We start from the raw sequence: 23,940 nt of genomic DNA, 5'->3' as shown, positions 1-23,940 counted from the left end.
ATAGTGCTTCACCAGCAGAGTTATTGGCTTTAGTGATCTGCAAGTGATTTTTGTTGCTGGATCTTAGTGGTCTGGTGGTGCGATAGGGCTGAAGTAGATTCTGGAGGGATGGGACATTTAGTGAATGGTTTACTAGTTTGTGGGCGAGTGAGAGTTGATACCACTGAAGGAGGTGAGGGAGTTCAAGCCAGCCCAGTTCAGCAAGTGAGAGACAGTGGTGACTACGGTAGGATGCCCCTGTGGCGAATTTGGCGATTTTGTTGTAGCAGGTCTCTAGCTTGTTTAGGTTGGTATATACTGGAGAGGCATAAAGTAGGGTGGAGATAAGGTGGGAATTTGCTATTGAAATCTTTGCTGCTATGGTGAGAAATTGCTTATTTCTGTATAACGCTCCTAGTTTTTTGTGTACTTATTTTATGGTCATGGATATGTGAATGTCAAATTTTAGTTTATTGTCTATTTCCACTCCTAGCAATTTGGTGTGTTCAGTTGGGTATATAGTGGTGTTGTCTTTTGCTTTGATGTTAAAGTGAGAGTTGTTTTGAGCATGTTTGGTGGGTTGGAAGATGAGTAGTTTAGTTTTGTTTGGGTTGAGTATTAATTGGGCATCGGATAACCATGTTTCAACAGAGGAAAAGGCTTCCTGTGTGACTTTTTGCAGTTTTGGTAGGGACTGGGCTGAGCAGATGATGGTCGAGTCATCTGCGTATTGTATGAGTGTGCCATTTTTGGTGGCAGAGGCTAGATTATTGGTGTAAACAGAGATCCTTGGGGAACCCCCATGGAGACAGGTAGTTGGGGAGATATGTCATTCTGCCATACAATGGATTGTTGGCGGTCAGACAGGTAACTCTGAAACCAGTTGGTGACTGATTGTGAGAAGGATAGGTTATTGAGGACAGAGATAAGTTGCTTGTGTGGGACCATGTCAAATGTTTTAAATAGGTCTAGGAAAGTAGCAGAGGAGAGATAGCCATTGTTTGTATGCTGAAAGATAGTGTTAGTAAAGGAGAGTATGGCAGTGGTGGTGATATGGTTTGGTCGGAAACCATGCTGAGTACTGGAAAGGAGGTTGTTAGTAAGGTAGTGTTAGAAAGAACTGAAGATGTGAAAGAAATCATCAGTTTGTGTCGAGTATCGGTAGTAGGAAGAACTTCCTCAGAAGCTGGTGCCTGCTCAGTGGCTCTGGACCCATCCAAGGTAGAGACATCTGCAGGATCCTTAGTCGAAGAAGAGTCTTGCGGCATACCCCACTCTGAACGGGTCTCGGTAGTGGCTTGTGAATCCACAGAACTGGGCATCAGGGGCTGCGAAAGTGCCTCACTGAGGACCGGAGAACTGACGACTAGCTTAACGGAAGTGTCGTCAGCAGTTTTGGACCTGTGCGATCTGTCTCTGTCTTTATCCTTACATTTTTTCAGAAGATCGGTAGTCAGATGGCTTACCAAAGCCATATCAGAATACGAGGACTGAGAGCAAAAATATTTAGCTACAATAAGGTCCCTACGATGTATAGTTCTGCTGTTGAACAAAGCACAAAAGCGACAGCGAGGGAAGTTGTGGTCTGGGCCTAAACAGGTAATGCAGTAAGAATGGAAGTCTCTGTGTGGTATTTGCTTTCCACAAACGAGACAATTGTTAACTTTTTCTGACATCGGTTAGAGCAAGAAAAAAGGATCCCCAACCGGGTACTTAGCTTTAGAAGACTTCAACTTCAATTCGGAAACAAAAACTCAGGTAGTGGCCAACCGGCACTGGTGCGAAGTGCTTCTGCATCGGGGTCCTCGGCAAGAAAGTCTGATGTAATGGCATCGGCTGCCTGATTTTATACCACTGAAGACCTGACGTCAGTCCTGGAGTGACAGCAACTGAAGCAGAAATACTAAGCCTCTGGTATTCAGGCCGACTGAGGGCTACCCCTGGCAGGATAACCCAAGTGTGATGACTGCAACAGTGAAACACGAAGAACATCTGTATACTAAATGCTCTCAACCTCTCACTGAAATGACAAATCAATTTTTATACATAACTGCTGCCTGTGCAATCCACTAAGCTGCTCACAGGCTTTCTCTTTAGTAACTTCCATTTCTGTAAAATCTTAGAATGTATAAATGTAACTGCTGTTTGTGTATAAATAGAAATTTAACTATCTGTGTTTAACTGGAACTAAGCATAATGAAGTGTAACCAAATAGAGCTTCCCCTCAAGCCCCCTCTGAAAATGGGTGTGTTTAACTGGAACTAAGCATAATGAAGTGTAACCAAATAGAGCTTCCCCTCAAGCACCCTCTGAAAATGGGTGTGTTTAACTGGAACTAAGCATAATGAAGTGTAACCAAATAGAGCTTCCCCTCAGGCCCCCTCTGAAAATGGGTGTGTTTAACTGGAACTAAGCATAATGAAGTGTAACCAAATAGAGCTTCCCCTCAAGCCCCCTCTGAAAATGGGTGTGTTTAACTGGAACTAAGTATAATGAAGTGTAACCAAATAGAACTTCCCCTCAAGCCCCCTCTGAAAATGGGTGTGTTTAACTGGAACTAAGTATAATGAAGTGTAACCAAATAGAACTTCCCCTCAAGCCCCCTCTGAAAATGGGTGTGTTTAACTGGAACTAAGTATAATGAAGTGTAACCAAATAGAGCTTCCCCTCAAGCCCCCTCTGAAAATGGGTGTGTTTAACTGGAACTAAGTATAATGAAGTGTAACCAAATAGAGCTTCCCCTCAGGCCCCCTCTGAAAATGGGTGTGTTTAACTGGAACTAAGTATAATGAAGTGTAACCAAATAGAGCTTCCCCTCAGGCCCCCTCTGAAAATGGGTGTGTTTAACTAGAACTAAGTATAATGAAGTGTAACCAAATAGAGCTTCCCCTCAGGCCCCCTCTGAAAATGGGTGTGTTTAACTGGAACTAAGTATAATGAAGGGTAACCAAACAGAGCTTCCCCTCAGGCCCCCTCCGAAAATGGGTGTGTTTAACTGGAACTAAGTATAATGAAGTGTAACCTAATAGAGCTTCCCCTCAGGCCCCCTCTGAAAATGGGTGTGTCTAACTGGAACTAAGTATAATGAAGTGTAACCAAGTAGAGCTTCCCCTCAGGCCCCCTCTGAAAATGGGTGTGTTTAACTGGAACTAAGTATAATGAAGTGTAACCAAATAGTGCTTCCCCTCAGGCCCGCTCTGAAAATGGGTGTGTTTAACTGGAACTAAGTATAATGAAGGGTAACCAAATAGAGCTTCCCCTCTGAAAATGGGTGTGTTTAACTGGAACTAAGTATAATGAAGTGTAACCAAACAGAGCTTCCCGTCAGGCCCCTCCGAAAATGGGTGTGTTTAACTGGAACTAAGTATAATGAAGGGTAACCAAATAGAGCTTCCCCTCAGGCCCCCTCTGAAAATGGGTGTGTTTAACTGGAACTAAGTATAATGAAGTGTAACCAAATAGAGCTTCCCCTCAGGCCCGCTCTGAAAATGGGTGTGTTTAACTGGAACTAAGTATAATGAAGTGTAACCAAATAGAGCTTCCCCTCAGGCCCCCTCCAAAAATGGGTGTGTTTAACTGGAACTAAGTATAATGAAGGGTAACCAAATAGAGCTTCCCCTCAGGCCCCCTCTGAAAATGGGTGTGTTTAACTGGAACTAAGTATAATGAAGTGTAACCAAACAGAGCTTCCCGTCAGGCCCCCTCCGAAAATGGGTGTGTTTAACTGGAACTAAGTATAATGAAGGGTAACCAAATAGAGCTTCCCCTCAGGCCCCCTCTGAAAATGGGTGTGTTTAACTGGAACTAAGTATAATGAAGTGTAACCAAACAGAGCTTCCCGTCAGGCCCCCTCCGAAAATGAGTGTGTTTAACTGGAACTAAGTATAATGAAGTGTAACCAAATAGAACTTCCCCTCAGGCCCCCTCCGAAAATGGGTGTGTTTAACTGGAACTAAGTATAATGAAGTGTAACCAAATAGAGCTTCCCCTCAGGCCCCCTCTGAAAATGGGTGTGTTTAACTGGAACTAAGTATAATGAAGTGTAACCAAACAGAGCTTCCCCTCAGGCCCCCTCTGAAAATGGGTGTGTTTAACTGGAACTAAGTATAATGAAGGGTAACCAAATAGAGCTTCCCCTCAGGCCCCCTCCGAAAATGGGTGTGTTTAACTGGAACTAAGTATAATGAAGTGTAACCAAATAGAGCTTCCCCTCAGGCCCCCTCCGAAAATGGGTATTACCCAGTTGGAATTTCATGGTAAACAAAGATTGATAAATAAATAAATGAAGATACTTCAGTGGTTTGGGATTACATTCTGCCAATACAATGGTCAGGGATAACACACAGTCATTGGCCTATACATGTTACCTACTGCCAAAATAAATAAAAGAAAGAGGTCAGTCAGCATGCTTTTATAAAAGGTATTCTTTCTGTTTGTTTTGTTAAATCCATCCATCTACAATCCCTTTTTCCCATTTTTCTACATGGGATTGGGGTATCACTTCATCAGTGACAACCATCTAGAGCCAAGGTTTACAGTGCTGGTTGATTAGCCCTGCCATGGTAGTTCTTCCACTCCACACTGACACACACAACCACACCTATGGCCAGTTTAGAGTGTTGAAACCACCTACTGCATGCTTTTGGAATGTAAGAGGAAACCGGAGCATCCGGAAGAAACCCATGCAAACATAAGGAGGACATGCAGACTCTGCACAGAAAGCACACCAGCCGAGAAATGAAAGAGGGAGCTTCTTGCTGTAAGGTGACAATGCTACCCACTATGCCACTAAATGATTCTTTAAAACATGCCAGGGATTCCGATGTTGACTGCAGTCTGGCTGGTACCTGACGTACACAACCTTGTCACAGTCCTGGTTTCCACAGCTTCTTTTTCTTACTGTATACAAGCAGTTAGATTTATTTAAAGTGACATTCAAACTTCTTAAAGACTCAACCTACTGTCTAAAATGAGTAACAAAAACAGGTCTTTTCTTATTCTTTTATAAAAGGTATTGTTCTTCTTTGTTTTGCTAGGATATTCTCATGTTGACGGCAGACTGCCTGGCACTTGATACATACAACATGGCTACAGGCCAGTCCATAAGCAGTCATGTGGATTTACAAACTGTCATCCTATTGGCCATGCAGCAAACAAGTCGTTTATGCCGCTGTTGTTTATCCGGAAAGTCAAACTAGGTTTAGCTAAACTAGTACAAACAATATACAGGTATTTACAGAGTGCAAGACATTTTTTGAGTGCATACATTTGCAGAGTATATGACTATTTAAGCAGTGTCTGTATACTTACAAAATATATAATAATATATATAACATCATATATCTTATATATAAGGTGACCTTATTAGTCTAAGCCAGTTTGTGGTTTCTTTCCATTTGGTGGTGTGGCAGAGAGAGGGACAAAATAGCATACAGGGTATAAACCATGCATTTTTGGTTAAAAAAAAAACTTAATATTTACAGCCTCAATCTTTTGAGAAATACAGAGAACAAGCTAGGAGATATTTTGGTTTTGTATGACATGTCCAAGAATGATTCAATGAAAAACAGAGAATAGAAAGTGGAGGAAATAAATCAGGTAGCACATTAATGGAATACAATTTATTAAAACTACTGAGTGCCTTGTTGTTGACAAGATTATGACTTGTAGATTCTTTGCAAGTATATTAGTGGGTTGGATGGTCACTACAAAACAATGCAGCACTGACAGGGGTGACAGGATTTTGAGAGGCTAACTAACCCCAATGTAAGGCCTGTTGCATGTCTCAAGGCATACTATCTGATAGCTAAGTTAACATATACTTCAAAAGTTAGTGAAAAAATAGCTCCAGATATTGGAACCCTGAAATGGACATAAATTATCTTATTGCTTGTTTTTCTACAGCTAGTTGTTCATTTAAACAATCTGGTACTCAGAATAAGGGATGTGCACTTTTGACAGTGACACCTCCAGTTATATTCCTACGATACAGCATTCCTTTGTGTTTGATAGTGACACCATCAGTTGTATTCCTACGGATATAGCATTCCTTTGTGTTTGACAGTTTCATCTCCAGTTGTATTCCTACGGATATAGCATTCCTTTGTGTTTGACAGTAACACCTCCAGTTGTATTCCTACGATATAGCATTCCTTTGTGTTTGACAGTGACACCACCAGTTGTATTCCTATGGATATAGCATTCCTTTGTGTTTGACAGTGACACCTCCAGTTGTATTCCTACAGATATAGCATTCCTTTGTGTTTGACAGTAACACCTCCAGTTGTATTCCTATGGATATAGCATTCCTTTGTGTTTGACAGTGACACCACCAGTTGTATTCCTACTGATATAGCATTCCTTTGTGTTTGACAGTAACACCTCCAGTTGTATTCCTATGGATATAGCATTCCTTTGTGTTTGACAGTAACACCTCCAGTTGTATTCCTACTGATATAGCATTCCTTTGTGTTTGACAGTAACACCTCCAGTTGTATTCCTATGGATATAGCGTTCCTTCATGTTTGACAGTAACACCTCCAGTTGTATTCCTATGGATATAGCATTCCTTTGTGTAATACTGTTTACTGTGCTATCTAAACATAAACACTGTAGGAAAACCAGGGCTAGTTTTGTTGTATTTCATTAAGATCATCAGGCTACTTACAAACTGCTTACCTACAACCTGGATAATTTCAGCCAACAGCACACCATCAGCTACATCCTGCTGCAGATCTTTAATCTGTCGCTTATGACCAGATTTTTCCAGATAATGGTTGGCCCAATCTGTGTAGATCTGTTATTAAAAAAAATAAAGATTAGTCTTCTGCCAATGCAAATTACTGCTCTCTTTCTTTCTCTACACACATACACACAGACACATACACACATTCACACACACACACACACACACACACACACACACACACACACACACACACACACACACACACACACACACACACACACACACACACACACACGCACACACACACGCACCCACACACGCACCCACACACACACACACACACACACACATACACACACACACACACACACACACACACACACACACACACACACACACACACACACACACACACACACACACACGCTCACACATACACACACACACACACACACACACACACACACACACACACACACACACACACACACACACACACACACACACACACACACACACACAAGCTATGAACATTAAGTTGCTAGACATTCCCCAGTTCTTTATGTACATTTAAGATGAACTAAGACAAAAAAACTAAACACACATAGGAAGATAGAGCCTGTGAAGTTACTGTCCTTTAAGATCTGTTTATTGCTGGAATCAAAACATTGAATTAACACAAACTAGAGGAGTACTTTTTCCCTAAGTCAGGACTTCATCTTACCATTTGAACTGAACCTATAAACCATACATGGAGCTCATCATCAAATGCTGTAAACAACCAAGCAGGATTCTACATAAGACAAGTCAAACTACAGAGCATCTGAGAGGTACAGCCTCCCAAAAGGGTCACAGACAGTCCCCCACTGAAAGGGCAGGATGCTTACTGTTTATCCTCCTGCTGAAGTCAGTCTCATTGTCTTCATTAGCTCAGTCATTGAGTATGATGCCACCTTTGGTGTGTATCTGTCCAGACACACACAACAACTGGAACTCCCACAGAGATACCTTACTAAAAGAATACAAGGCCTAAATAACATGTCATACATGGACCAACTCAAAGTCCTGTCACTTTACTCTGTATCCTACAGACTGCTAGGATGTGACCTGTGTCTGGTATAAAAGGCATCCTCCAATCCAGTACTGATGGATTACTGCACATCGGCTAGTCAAATGGCATCAGGAATACTCAGTCTAGGGGTCTAGACCTCTTTTGCAACATCAACAGAACAGTTTGGAGGGGCAGTATATCTCACACAGGATACAACTGGAGTGAAATAAACACCCCATCCACATAAAACAAAGTTAAACCCTGTCCATATTCAAGTGCAATGCTTCATCCCATGCATGGTTCCCCTCCAATTATCTATGGTATGACTCCAGTTATTCTCATTAGGGGTAATATATAATTATCAACCATGGGATGGGTAAGGTCAGTATATAACCAAATGGGATAGGTTATTTCAAGCACAAAAAGAAACACTGGCTAGGGTAGTACTTACCTATGAACCTATGAACAATGTCCCACCAAGGTGTTGACAAAACTCCTGGAAAAACTAAAATTATTTATTTATTTAATTAATTATTTTATTTTATATTTGTTGACTGGGATAGTCCGACTGGACACATTTCCATTTTCAGTGGAGGCCCGGGGAGAAAAACTCCAAGATAATAATTCACATTGAACATTTAGTAAATGCTAGTTTCAAGCAGATTACAGTCATAAGCAATACCAGCATTTAGCACATATAGTACTAACTTATTATAACACACTTTACAAAACATAACATTATTTTCAAAGTTAAACATACATAATATTATATTCATGTTTAAGACACACTGAGGAGCAATTATACAATTGACCCTTCCTGAAATGGAGTGGTAGAAAAAAGTTAGAAGTAGTTGAAGGTAAGGCACCTAAAAAATAGGTCACTAGTCGGGGTTAGTGCAAGGACATAACCAATGAGTTTTGAAGTAATTCTTGAGTTTGTTTTTGAATTGAGTTAGTGAGGGTTCTAGGGTCAAGTCAGCTGGGAGTCTGTTCCATGTTTTTCCAACAGAGTTGGAAAACAGAGAGTCCCCAGCTGAGTAGATAGATTTGTATGTTTGAACTAGGAGTCTAGTGGATAATCGCAGTGGCTGGGTGCTGGTGTAGGGGCTGATAACATCTTTTAGTGCATGTGTATTTTCTGGTTGGTAAAGGATTTTATGTACCACTATTAGCTGGTTGAACTGCAGTAGGCTTGGTAGTTCAAGCCATCCTAGGCGATTTAGGTTGTGACAGTGGTGTGTCCGGTAGGCTGTGCCAGTAGCAAATCTAGCAATGTGGTTATAGCAGGATGATAGTTTATTAAGATCTGTTTTGTTTAAGTTGGAGAATAGAGGTGAGGCATAGAGAAGAATTGATAGCAGATGGGAATGGGCAATTGCAGTTCTAGAAAGTGGGGTAAGGAAAGGTTTGATTCTGTAAAGAGAGCCGAGTTTTTTATTAATGGTTTTGACAGATTAATTGATTTGCGCATCAATCTTCAGGTTGTTATCAACTATGACACCCAGTAGTTTAGTTTGGGCTTCTGGGGAGATGATAGTGCCATTGTTAGCAGTTATGTTGAAGGATGGCAGGGGGGTCCTGCATGTGGGAGAGAAGAGGAGCAACTTAGTTCTGTTAGGGTTTAGGATTAGATGTTGATTGGAGAACCATTTTTCCACTGTATTGAAGGTATTTTGGGTTAATGTGAATAAAGAAGCTGGTGAGGTGTCAGAACAAATCAAGATAGAGTCATCCACATATTGAATGCAGGTAGCATTTGGGATGAGGGAATGAAGATCGTTGATAAAGCTGGAGAAAAGAAAGGGTCCCAGTATTGAGCCCTGGGGTACTCCTAATGTGATGGGTAGGCGAGATGATAGCTTGTCCTGCCATAGGACTGCCTGTTGCCTGCCCCGCAGGTAGGATTGAAATCATTGGAGTGCATGGTTGTTTAAGGAGAAGGCCTTCAAGGTATTTATAAGCATTTTGTGGTCAACTATGTCAAAAGCCTTGGATAGATCCATGCTGAAAGTTGGACAACAGCTTGTTGTGTGAGGTAGTACATGAGTTGTATGTGTACACACTTCTCCATAATTTTAGCTAGAGGTGACAGAATAGCTATGGGTATAAAGTTTGACAGTTCAGTGAAACTGCCTCCTTTATGGAAGGGTATAACATGAGAGATTTTCCATATAGTGGGTACAGTAGCTTCAGATATAGCTCTGTTGATCAAGATTGAGATGGGGTATGCTATGGTGTCAGCAACCTTTTGCAGATAGTCTGCTGGGAGTAGGTCTGCAGCCAGGGTGGTGGGTCTTAGTTTCTTAAGTAGGGCATGAATAAGTTGAGTAGGAACAGGTTGGAAGGTAAGTTCTGGGTGTGGTCACATTATAATTAGAGCCATTGAGAGAGAGTTGGCTGTCTAGAGATTGGACAGTCTCTGTGAAGAATCTGTTGAAGTTATTAGCAATGTCTACAGGGGATTTTTGTTGTGAAGCTGAGGGGGGGGTGGAGTAGCGGTTTGGCCTGGGTGGAGTAGTTTGTTTATTCCTGCCCAGAACTTTTGAGGTTTCTTTTGGTGTTAGATGGTAGTAGTGGTTATTTTTGTCTAATGTTATGGATTTTTTGGTGTCATTCCTTAGCTATCTGAATCTTAGTTGATCAAGTAGGGCTTTTGTTTTTCAGTAGGTGGCCCATGCTTTGTTTATGAGTGAAATTTTGGTTTTGGTATCTTTAGAAAGCCATGGTGCAATATTAGCTTTGGTTCTAATAGAGCGGCTGGGAACATGGGAGTTAAGAATAGCAAGGAATTTGGTGTTAAAGTATGCTACTGCTTCATCTAGGGGGAGACTTTAGTACTGACCAGTTGCATGCCTTAAGTTCATTTTGAAACTTGGTGAGAATAAAATTCTTGTTGTTTCTTAATGTTCTATAGGTGGGCTGGTAGGAGCAGTCTACTTTGAGCTTGATTACATAGGTGAAACAGTGGTCACTTAGGTCATAAGGCAAAGTGCCTGATTTATAAGATTGAAGATGGGTATTGATGAGTATCCAGTCTAGGGTACTTTCCTTGTTATTGGGTTTTCCTGTCCTGGTGGGGGAGGTTATGATTTGAGTAAATTCATAGAGGTTTATGTGGGTTGTGGGGGTTTTACAAGAGCAAGTGTTCCAGTCAATGTTGAAATCCCGAAGAACAATTGTTTCTTGGGGGTAGTTATTGGATAACCAATATAAGAAGTCTTCTAAGGTTTCTGTGTTCCTCCCTGGGGAAGGTAGACACAGACAATGTTCACGTTTTTGTTTTTGTTAATTTGTAGTTTTGAGATAAGAATTTCAGCATTATTGAACTGGGGTGGTTGTTGGGTGTCTATGCTGACAGATAGGGTAGACTTGTAAAGCATGGCTACCCCACCACCCTTTTTGGTGGTACGGTCTAGCCGAAACATACTATAACCCTGGTGGCAGAATCTCATGGTCCTTGGTGGCAGGCTTTAGCCACATTTCTGTTAGGCATAATATATCTGGGGAATGAACAGCTATAAGGGCATGCAGGTGCTGAGTTTTGTTATTTATGCTCCTAATGTTTAGATGGCAGGCCAGCAGTGAGCTAGGAGGTCTATTTGTTAGAGCTATGGTGGTAGAGGATATAGTAGGGGGATTAGGGCCAACAGGTGGTGATGGACCAGGGTTTAGGTGGACGTCGCCATCCTTTGTGAGGTTGTAGTGTATCCTGAGTATGAGTTCTAAGAATTTGAATAACGTTTTGTAATAGTGTCTAGTTTTAGGACTAATGTAACTAGGTCTAGCAAGATGGTAGTATTTAGGGGTTAAGGGGGTAAGCATGAGTGGAGTGAGTAAGGATGCATTATTATCTGTTGTAGATGGGATGGATATTTGGAATTTAGGGTAGTGGAAACCTGGGTGATCCTGATATTTGTAGGCGGTTAGGAGATATGGGATGAGTAAAAGGGGTAGAAGTAGAGTTAATAAGACTATTTTGGGTGATAGCATACCTACTGAATGAGACTTGAAACATAGGTAAAAGGAATAGTAGAGTTGGAAGACTGGTGGTATCAGGTTGCGGGTGGTGCTGTTGAGTGACAAGTTGTTACTGATTGGTTTAAAAAAGTGGGGTGTGGTCTAGTACCAATAAATGTAGCAGCACCAGGGGCAGGAGGAATTTGGGGGCAGGGTGGGGTGCGAAGCAAGCCTGAGTGAAGCGAGGGCAAGCGGAGCAGGGATGAACCAATGCCTGTAATAAGTTGTAGCAGTTTACCCTGTATGAGGAAAGAGGGGGGTGGGGGAAAATGAAGGCAGTAGGAGTGGTTAGAGGAATACATTGGATTGACACAAGACACCACACCAGAGGTAAGTTGAATGTAAGGGTCTAAAATCTGCACTCAGCACTGTAATGTTACTTGCACTCAGCACTTTGTTTACTTATGTTTAGCAGGAAAGACAGACCAACAATTTTTGTTGTGTTTTCCAATTGCTGCCGTCCTGCAGACACCGTTATTCAGGAGCTGCAGTATGTTAGTGTAGGTAAATGTGAAGTTCAACTAGGAAAAGAGAAAAGCAGAGATTCTAGGATAAACATTAAGGCAGCAACAGGCAGTTATTTTATATTATACAACAACCCCCCCATTAATATTCCAAAACGTGCACTCTGATTGGTCAGTGTGCACATTGTAAATCAGACTTATACTAATGGAAAAAGGTCCGGTCGCCCGGACTTTTTCCATTAGTATAAGCCTTTTTTTTTTTTTTTTTTTTTTACAGCAACGGAGAACGTAAGATCACCGTTGCTTTTTAGAAGCTGTCTCGCTATGTTAAGGGAGTTTAACATAGCGAGACAGCTTTAAAAAAGTAACGGAAATCTTCCTTTCTCCGTTGCTTTTTTTAAGGCTGTCTCACTATTTTAAACGGGTTTAACATAGCGAGACAGTTTTAAAAAAAGCAACGGAGAAAGGAAGATTTCCGTTGCTTTTTTTAAAGCTGTCTCGCTATGTTAAACTCCTTTAACATAGCAAGACACTTTTTAAAAAGCAATGGAGATCTTGCTTTCTCCGTTGCCTCCACCCACAACTCTGATGTATTGCATAAGCATACACATGCGCAGTACATCAGAACTGCCGTAGCATACCAGACAGCTGCGGAAGGGCAGCACGGAGGCATTATACAATGCCATTATTTAAGAAAAGTAAGTATTTCTTTCTTAAATAATGTCATTGTATAATAGCAATAACCCACTTCTGGGTGTGGGTAATGCTGGATTTACCCACGGTTGTCTTTGTTTGGCCACTCGGGCTTTGTCTTCATGACCAAACCACACCAACCGTAGGTAAATCCAGCATTACCCACAGCCAGGCGTGGGTTATTGCTTAAATAGTACATTCAGAAAGGTGTTTTGGGGTGGTAAAGTAGCACACTTCAGAATGGATTAGGATTTATAGCTAACAAGCCTTAGCAAGAGAGCAATTCAATAAATAAACACTTGTCAGATTTTAAAGATATACCAGTAAAACTAAATCAACCATTCACAATAGTACAACTGGAAAATTGTCAGTAAAAGCAATCCAGGTAAAGCTAGCACAAGTTATTCAGGATATAAAAGCACTTCTTCAATGTGTGTGTGCAATTTAAACATTAAAAACACATGCAGCAAGTAGTAGCTCTCATTATACACTTTCTCTAGGTACAGGTTCAGTTTAAACACAAATATTACCACAAGCATTCAGTAAAGTCACTAGCTACTTACAGAGCTTCTGCAACAAAAATAGAACAGTCTGTGCAGAATCAGAATTTAGCATCAGGTCTTTCAGTTACAAACAAAAAACTGTAAAAAAAAAATCATACAATGAAGAAACTTACACTGAGTCACACCAGGTCAGCCAAGGGGGGAAGAGAGAGGGAAATCCTAAGCACCTAGATTTAAAAATGGTGCCTGTACTGAATTGTAGCAGTTTAACCTGTTTGAGGAAAGAGGGGGGTGGGTGGAGGAAAAAAGAAGGCAGTAGGAGTGGTTAGAGGAATACCTTGATTGACTCAAGAGGTAAGTTGAATGTAAGGGCCTAAAATCTGCACTCAGCACTGTAATGTTACTTGCACTCAGCACTTTAAGTTTACTTATGTTTAGCAGCTAAGACAGACCAACAGTATACAATTTTGAGGATTTTTACAAGGGTTACTTGTTCAAATGTCAGACAAGTAAGTAAAACTTTCAATAGGAAGCTATGTCTGAGTGTTAGAAAGCCAGAAAGGTACAAGGTATACCTGTAAAAATGAGGGTCAGAGAGACAAATCTAAGAGTCAGTGTACTTTAGTTACAGGGGAAGGAGGCAACACTCAAGTAGAAAAGAGCCCTATGGCTGACCAAAATGGTGACTTGCTTAGTTACACAGCACTGTAAGGGAAAGCTTAACAAATGCTTTTTATATGGGTAACCTACTCTGATTAATTGCTGGGAGAAGATGTGAGGAAATTGCTTTCCAAAATTCATAAAAAGGCAGGAGGGCAGGGGTTTGCAAGTGGAACAAAATAACAAGAAAGCATATGCACTCATAACAAGGGAGGAGGTATGGCAGAAATATGGCCAAAGAAGTCAATCATAGAATCTCTCAGAATAGGAGCTCATGTGACGAGCAAAGGCAGGAGGGCTGGGTGCCAATTACAAAAGTGAAGAAGAGTGTGAACAAGGAAAACACAAACTAAAACTTTAAGTAGTTTACTAATTTCAAAGTGGGTTTACAAAACTATTGTTTATGTTTTCATCATGTACTTCATTCCAAAAAAATGTGTTAAAAAGGGAGCGATGAGATGTTCTGAGGCTAGCTGGCTATATGAACTTTAAAGACATAATCGCAATATGTTCACACAAACATAAGCTTTAAAGACATAATCGCAATATGTTCACAGAACCATAAGCTTTAAAGACGTAATCACAATTTGTTTGCACAACTGTATAATTTAAAGATGTTCACAATTTGTTCGCACAACTGTATGATTTAAAGATGTGTTCACAATTTGTTCGCACAACTGTACAATTTAAAGATGTGTTCACAATTTGTTTGTACAACTGTACGATTTAAAGATGTGTTCACAATTTGTTCACACAACTGTATGATTTAAAGATGTGTTCATAATTTGTTTGTACAACTGTACAATTTAAAGATGTGATAATTTCTTCGCACAACTGTACGATTTAAAGACGTAATCACAATTTGTTCACACAACTGTATGATTTAAAGATGTGTTCACAATTTGTTTGTGAACTGTAAGTAAAACAGAAAACCAGTGTTGCAGAGACATGACCAACATTATGTTGTGGTTTCCCTAGTAATGAACTACACAGACACAAAGTTAAGGCATCTTTACTCTTTACAGTGAAGTCTGATTTTCCCCAAAAATGTAATTGGTCAGTTCCTACTTTTATATTACATTCAGGGGTACCATGGGGATCCAAATTGTGACTCCTACTATTTTACCTTTCTGTAAACAAACCCACAACTCACCAAAGCCCAGCTCTGTAGCACAGAGGGATGGAATTTTGAATATGACCTAGATGACCTAAGTTTGAACAGCAGCTTGGCCACGGAATAACCAGGTGTGGGAGGGTACAAATAAGTAGCCTCTGGTAACTCACTCATGAAATAGTGGTTTCCAGGTCGGATGATTTGCTCTCATGCAAGCACTAGCTTAAATGTCACAAGGTCATAGATATTTCCAATTTAATAAAACAAAGTTTTTCTTGCGGCAGCCTTCTCAGTCATTATTTTTGGTTTTTGAATGCACTTTTGTACAGCTCCTTGGAAATTGGTTTGAGAAGGTCATAGACTGGGGTGACAAAGGTTTGGCTGTCTCAAGCCGGTGACTGTAGCTCTCACAGGCATGTGTGTGGGAGCATGTACACATTAGGGGTTTGCAGGTTAGTCCTACAAATCATATGTATATATAATCCACTCAAAAATGTTCTGCCTAGCCTCTGACCACCTGTACAAACCCCAATGTGATACAGTTGTTCATTTCACCCACCAAGGGGTGTAGCTGGGAAAATTAGCATAAAAAGCGCTGATGGGCACCAAAATGGTGGCCTCTATGATCAGTTCACACCTAACATGGAGCAAACAAGCCAGGAACGGCTCACATACTCTGAAGACCGAATAAGCCAATACATGGTAGGAGGGCTAATAGTCGGCAGGCAGTGGGGGCTCAAAACACTCTCACCACTAACCTACCTAACCTCAGACTCATTCTTTATGTAAAAAAACGTGACAAACAGCGCTGAAAAAAACTAAGACCACAACAAGTTCAGCAACCAGTCCAGGAAACTTCCACCACAATGAAATGAAAGTAATGCACTCAAGCACCGACACTATTGAAGCTCACAATAAGGTCCCACAGCGATAAATATCGTAGACAAAGCACCAGCAGCAAATAAAGCTCACCTAGAAGTGTCACAGCCACCACACAGTTTATTAACGTACCAAATGGTATAAAACACGTTTTCATCAGACTCGACTTCATCAGATAGTGATCACAATCAACCATTCCCCTCATTTAAATACATCTGTTAATTGAATAATAAACACATTGCATAAATTAAATAATTAAAGAAACAATCAATAATAAATGAGCCTGTAAAACTGTATAAAAAATATATATGAATACCTAAAATATACATATATTATACCACATTTTAAACATAGTATAAATTTCATATCAGATAACATACTCGTCTATATAAAAATAAAAGATATATATATTAAAACTATACCTTCTAAAATATTCACACCCATATTAAATAAATAAAGTGTCTACTACTTGAAAATATCTACCGTGATATGTATATTATGTAAACAAACACTCTGGAACTAACTAATAAATGTATACATCCATAAATACTAACAACAGAGATCATAAATGAAGTTGGGAAATAGTAATAAAATGCACAATAAAATATATAATACAATATATAAAACTGATGTATTATACTATATTATATTTTCCCCGCCTTAATCTTTAAATAGGGTACAATGGAAATAAAATCATTTAATCCAGGAAACTTGTTGGAATTTAGAAGAATTTGCCAACAAGTCTCTCTGTGGGCCAACCTAGCCTCCCATGGCCCACCCCGAATATCCTTACTGACAGATTCCAAAACAAAAAAGGTATACCTAGCCCCATCACATATTGTGGTATGCCTATATAATGCATTCTTGCCATTACATTTTTTGTATTTCATACTGGTGTTCGTAAATACGCCTTTTAAGATGTCGTTCCGTCTTGCCTACATAAAATGCTTGACAAGACTGGCAAGTAGCAAGATATATCACCCCCATGGTATTACAGTTATAAAATCTCCTTGACGTAATTTTTCTACTCCTACTTTCCAAATATATGTGATCGGTGTTTGCAATGTATTTGCATTGGGGACACCTACCACATTTAAATGTCCCTTTTCTCTGACCATTGGAAAAAAACACATGAATATCTTGTTCTAAACGTTTTTTAATATTGAAACCTTTTCGGTATATGGTTTTTACATCTTTGCCTTTAAGGTTATTTAAATCCGTAAGGTCTTGGAAATTTTTCCATTCTTCATCAATGATTTTATGAATATACCCTGCATTTGCACTATATTCTGTAATAAATGCTAAATTGAAAGAAGGGACCACCTCCCTATTGTTATTACTGGAGTCTATATTCTCTATACCCAAAATAGGGAAAAATCTGGTAGACCGAGCCATCTGTACTTCATTTCTAACATCATTAATCAAAACAATGGGGTATCCTCTATCCTGAAACATAAGAGCCAATTTATCACATTCCAGACTGAACTGCAAGTCGTTGGAAGTCATGCGAGAAACCCTCACAAATTGCCCTTTCAAAATACCTCTTTTCTGAAACCTTGGATGTGTACTAGAAAAGTGTATATAACTGTTAGAAAATGTGGGTTTCCTGTAAATACAGGACTGAAACCCATTCATTTCTTTACTAAGTGTAACATCCAAATAATTCACACTGTCAAATGAAATAACATGGGTGAATTTCAAAAAAGTAGTGGTATTATTGATATAGGCAATAAATTCGTCAATTTTTTCTACTGGCCCTACCCAAAAAATGCAAATATCGTCTAAAAAACGGGAATAGTTTGTCCAATACTTTGAAAAAATACTGTTAAAAACATATTTTTTCTCCCAGATGGATAAGACAAGATCTGCATATGTGGGAGCACAATTGGCCCCCATGGAAACTCCAGTAGTCTGTCGGAAGTACTCTCTTGCAAAATATATGAAATTATTTTCCAAAACCAAGGTGGGTAACTCAGTTATCAGATGTACATCATTGTTGGTGACCCCAGAACATTCCCATAAAGCTTCTTCCATCCAAGCTAAACCTATGTCAGAGGGAATCACTGAGAAAAGATCAACCACGTCAGTGGTCAGAAAGATCAATTCTGATCTAAATAATTTCTTGTTGACTTTCCTAAGGAATTCCCAGGAGTCTTTCAATAGATACCCCTGTCTCCCCCATAGTTGTTTAAGCTTCCAATCTAAAAATTTGGAGATATTATGAGTTTTAGACCCTTGAGCCGCTACAATGGGTCTAAGGGGAGGATCTTCTATGTTTTTATGTACTTTGGGTTTCCCAAACATGGTAGGTACCCTGGGACCAGTATTAACCAAATAGGAATATGCATCAATTTCAATGATTTCTTGATCCAATAGGTCCTGTAAGGCTAGATCAATCTTATGATATGAAATATGAATCTCATTGATAGATGCTAAGATGTATTTATCAGTATTATGTAAAATATTATGCATCTTGTCATCATATATCATTTGATTCATGAATACTGTACCCCCTCCTTTATCTGGTTCCATGACCCTAAGGGATGAATTGTGACTTAATTCAAACAACAATTCTAACTCTTCCTGACTCAAGTTAGGGGTAAACTTTGTCTGAATCAACTCCCTACGAATCCTCTGTTCAATCCTGGATTCCAGATTTTTAAGCTGGGGGTGCAGCGGGGGATTAAAACTACTAGATTCTTTCAGTGTCAACCCAGGTACGACATTGGTGACTCCAAACATGTTCTCAAGGTTAACTTTTCGAATGAACAATTTTAAATCCAAGATGGAACTAACCATATCACTACCTTTGCTAGGAACAAACTTAAAACCTTTGGTAAACAAGGAAAAACAAGTATCAGTTACATCAAAATCACTATAATTCTATATATGATACTTGTCTTTGATGTACATATTAAATTCACCTATAGGAATAGTTGAAAAACAACCATTTTTTACCAACGTGGGTTCCTGTACCTTTTCCACCCCCGGGGGTTTGTCCTGTTCTCCTGATATGTGTCCGAACGATTCCCCTGTACATGTTGGACCTGATTCCGAATTCGTTCGGACCTCCTGGGTAAAAAATCTCCATCTTCCACCTCTATGTTTTCTAAAGGAACCTCCTGAAACTGGGAGACTGGTATGGGAGACATAGGCCTTACATTATTGCTACCCCCTCCCTGTTGTTCATTACTAACTGAATACCTATTCCTAAAATTAGGTGGATTGGGGTATTGTCTCCCCTCTTGATATTCCTTGAGATCCCGGTTTAATTTCTTGTATTTATGATTAATAACAACATCACAGTGTTGATCTACCTGTTTCCTAATATTGTAATATTTTTGTTTTTCTACTTCAGCAGTAAACATGAGATCATTTACAACATTTTCATTGTATTTAAAAACATCAGCCTGTACAGCTTTAATTTCCTTTTCATTCTTCTTAATGATAGCTTTGACAATGTCAAAGCCACATTGGTCAAAGGCTTTAATAAGGTCCCTATGGAAATCACTTCCAAACACAACATTATTAGGATACTTGTGTACCCTCAGGCCTTTGGGTACCACACGCTGTTTGATACATTCATGTAAATACAAATTGTCTAATTCAAGTGTCTTGTACCTGTAAAGGGCACTTTCCAAAGAGCACATACTGTCCAGAAAACTAGGATTGTCCCCAAGGTTTCGCTGAATATTCTCCATAAACTGGAAGGCAGGTTTAAGCTGAACCCAATCCTTGAAGGTGGATTTCGGCACTGTCGAAGACCCTGAAACCTCGGAATTGCCTGCCGCTGATGTCCCTGGAGCATCCTCATGTAGAATGGCTGGTGTATTGTGAAAATCAGTCCCCACAACCTCTACAGAATGTCTTGTAACTTCCGGTGAGGATAAACGGATCCGACCGTTGGAATCATGTAACCCAGCAGAAGCCGTAAAACGAGAATTAACGGCTTTCAAAACCTCCTTCTGTTCAGATATAATATTCTGCATTCCCTGCCCAAGAGGAGTGAGCAGGTTAATCAATTGTGTGAGCTGACCCGTGAGCTGTCGGAAATCACCCGAGTCAGACCGACGTCTGACAACCGGTTCCTCTCTGTCAGCGGAAGAACCTAGACCGGCTTCCATACCAAAACCAACGTGACAAACAGCGCTGAAAAAAACTAAGACCACAACAAGTTCAGCAACCAGTCCAGGAAACTTCCACCACAATGAAATGAAAGTAATGCACTCAAGCACCGACACTATTGAAGCTCACAATAAGGTCCCACAGCGATAAATATCGTAGACAAAGCACCAGCAGCAAATAAAGCTCACCTAGAAGTGTCACAGCCACCACACAGTTTATTAACGTACCAAATGGTATAAAACACGTTTTCATCAGACTCGACTTCATCAGATAGTGATCACAACCAACCATTCCCCTCGTTTAAATACATCTGTTAATTGAATAATAAACACATTGCATAAATTAAATAATTAAAGAAACAATCAATAATAAATGAGCCTGTAAAACTGTATAAAAAATATATATGAATACCTAAAATATACGTGAGTGGGTGTGCCTTCCTTGAAGGTTGGGCACCAGGCTAGCAACTTGACACTGTAAAAATGCACTGCCAATCATAAGTGGACTAGTGATCTGCTGTGGCGACCTGTAACCGTGAAAAGCCAAAAGACATTACTAGAAAACAAAATACTGAGATTTACTTATTTTGTGCTTTATAATAAAAACTACTGTACCTTAGTGCAAAAGGCCAACTGGTTACCCATTAGTGAAAGATCTGCTTTCCTCGTACGTTCCTTTACCTTTAAGATGCATCATGAATTACACAGTCCCCTTCTTTGGTCTCCTCTACCATTCATTCATCCAGTTCCTAATAAAGGAGCAAAGAGGACTTGCAACTCGCCAAACTCTATTACCACCATATCGGGCCATCTCTAAAATCTCTCCCAGTTCCAAGAATAACGTAATCTTTACCTCTCCAAGTAATAACACTGCCAATGCTTCATCTTCCTTCATCATCATCATCATCATGTTAATCAAAAAACTCTCCCTTATGCTAATAACCTCTCTGCTTATTAGTTTTCTCTCTAAGACCGTGGCTTAGTACATTTATTTATAACCTTTGCTGAAGCCTGGTCTGTCACTCATTGTTTTTGATTGCACATACATGGAAAATAAGCTTATTGATACTTCATTTTTCAAACAATACATTTTTTGGTACAATGTTTATTTAACAATATTGTAAATTTAGATGCACTTTTCAATGTAAATGCTACACGTTAAATGCTTCTGGACTGGTATGTGACTGAAAAGGGAACGTTGGCGAGTTCACTTACCCCAGTTAAAAACACAAACACATAAATAAATAAATATATTGTCTCAGACGTTAAACATGTGATCTCCACTGTTCTTCAGTTATGTACAATCTCTTAAGTAAAATCTGAAGGCTTATAAGTTGGCCATTTATAGCCATCACAGTAGGGTACTCACCTCTACGAGCAGTGAACACGTTTCCAGTCACTGAACGTGATGCGTTGTTTATTCAACTATGCCTTACAGACTTCTCCACATTAACTTCGTCTCACACACACGCACGCACGCACGCACGCACGCGCACGCACGCACGCACGCACGCACACACACACACACACACACACACACACACACACATGCATTCCTTTAAACTGTATATCATACTAATATCTGATTATCATGTCCTTAGATGGACTTTCCTTAATCTGTCACGAGCTTTTTCCATGCTTGCTGTCAGTTTCAAATTCTTTCCCAAATGTCTTAAAAACTGTCTTACTTTCTTCACAAATTCTCTTCTACATGACCGTAATAATGCCATTCACTGCAAATGCTTAGATTGCATAACCTTTATATTCTTCCTTTTGCAGCTACCCCTCATCCCTGTTTTCTCTCATCTAAGACTTGTTTTTATTTCACTCTGCCTTGATTTCTCATCTCCTCAAATCATTTATAACGATACTGAAGCTGTCTCTTTTCTTAATATCCACAATGTTATGGTTTGTAATGCCAAATATTGTCCTCTAAATGTTTGTAAAATCCTTTTACTGTCTTGTAAATAGTTAACAATGAAATGTTACTGCTACTATTCAAGAATCCCTCCTCATCCTGGTCACTGTTTCTGCCAATAAGTGTGTGTGTGGTGGTCAGTGTATATTACTACCGCTGTCCAGTGCCCACAGATATTAACACTCCAACATAAGCCACGTAACCATGAGACTGTTTATTTTAATGGTTTTTTTGGAAACCTCAAAATTGCCCCTCAGCTAGTACATGTGGTTGATCTTCACAGGGGTATATATATTGCAAGTATGGGACATTGAATACTGGCTAAAGGAGCATGCACTTCGGTCAAACATATACAAATGTGAACTTTACAAAGAAGAGATTTTCTGCAATTTGCAAGTAATTAACAAGGATGGACATCAACCCTTCAACAGACAATGTGGAGACTGTTAAAAGGAAAAAATAATGCCAAACAAAATCAGCTCTTTTATTTACAGACAAATTCTCTAACTGCACTGTGCAACTCACATTATCTAGTTAAACTATGAATCTCAAGTATACAGCATGCTGAAATATGATTTATTATTTACTGCTTACTGACTTATTTAATTACATTTGTTAACCAGGCTACAGTACAGATTCACATGGACCTTTTTCAGCCTAAGAGCACTGTCTGGTTACGTGGCTTACTCAGGGTCACAAAGCAGTCAAATTTTGGCTGAAGGTATCAAACCTTAGACTACAGGAAACAAGCTTATTAACAGCTCATGACATTAATCCCTTATGTCAACTGCCAAATCATTTGACAAATGGCTTCTGCTTCAGGACCTGATGGAGATATTGTCATTCAGACCACATAGCGACTGAATATGTCAAAAAGTACTTGTCATTAACATTCGCTTGCATCAAACTATTCAAATATCCCTCCTTCAAATTAATGAATAAATTTGAATGCATAAAAAGACATTAAAACACATACATATCACTAAGTATTTGTGATTTTTTATAGCACACATTATAAAAAATGTGTTGATGGAACTTCTTATCTGCCTTTAATACACAAAGAAAGCTTAACAAGTCATGTAAATATATATATATATATATATATATATATATATATATATATATATATATATATATACATGTGTGTGTGGGTCGACTTTGACCCATCAAAATAACACTTCAGCGAAACTCAGTTTCATTAGTTCGGTTTCATAAATTACATTTCTTCAGAAATGTACTTTCGCAAAACTACAGTTCACCGAGATTGTTGCTGGAGATCGCGGCACAGTGGGGCGAAGGGAATTTTCCCTTTTCCCCACTGTAGTGTGATCTCAGAGTTGGTCTATATTAGTAGCGGGGGTGCAGGGGGGCACCCCTGAATAATAGACTGTATTGTATTTGTTTTGTTTTTTTTTTGTTTTTTAAATGCTTCTGTGATCTGTAGTTTTGCAACAGTACATTTCCGGAGAAATGAACTTTTGTGAAACCGGACTAGCGAAACTGAGTTTGGCTGAAATGTTATGTTGATGGGTTAAATTATATATATGGGTCTACTTTGATACACTGAAAACTCATTTCACTGAATTTCAAAACACTCACACCAAATCGCTGAAAGCTCAAATCACTGAAAAACTCATTTCACCGAATCTCATTTCACTGAATGTAAGTATTGTTGGTCAAATAAAATGTATATGCCCTTTCCCCCTACCTACTTTTGGTTTTATATTGTTAGCTTTCAGTGAAATGAGATTCATAAACATAAAAGCTAAGTAGGTGGAGGGTTATGCCCCCCCCACACACCCCTAACTATATATCTACTACGGTGGGGAAAACGCCCCTCCACCCCAGGC

The 23,940-nt window shown here is 39.5% G+C and overlaps 1 protein-coding gene across 1 annotated transcript in view; it reads right to left on the bottom strand.

Moving 5' to 3' along the window:
- The window catches only part of LOC122810494 (neuron navigator 2-like), a 2,968,645-nt gene that overhangs the window by 2,915,312 nt on the left and 29,393 nt on the right, over window positions 1–23,940 (bottom strand). The window contains exons 3-6 of the mRNA XM_044082075.1: window positions 19,011–20,040; window positions 17,137–18,879; window positions 7,392–7,438; window positions 6,658–6,775 (exon numbers count right to left, since the gene is read on the bottom strand). Coding sequence (XP_043938010.1) covers window positions 6,658–6,775; window positions 7,392–7,438; window positions 17,137–18,879; window positions 19,011–20,040 — 2,938 coding nt within the window. The remainder of the gene's footprint in view (window positions 1–6,657; window positions 6,776–7,391; window positions 7,439–17,136; window positions 18,880–19,010; window positions 20,041–23,940) is intronic.

The sequence above is a fragment of the Protopterus annectens genome, chromosome 9.part0, assembly GCF_019279795.1.
Source record: "Protopterus annectens isolate FY-2018-M chromosome 9.part0, PAN1.0, whole genome shotgun sequence".
NCBI classification, from domain to species: domain Eukaryota; kingdom Metazoa; phylum Chordata; order Ceratodontiformes; family Protopteridae; genus Protopterus; species Protopterus annectens.
The sequence above is the reverse complement of the archived record's forward strand: the minus strand, read 5'-3'. Positions and strand labels throughout refer to the sequence as shown.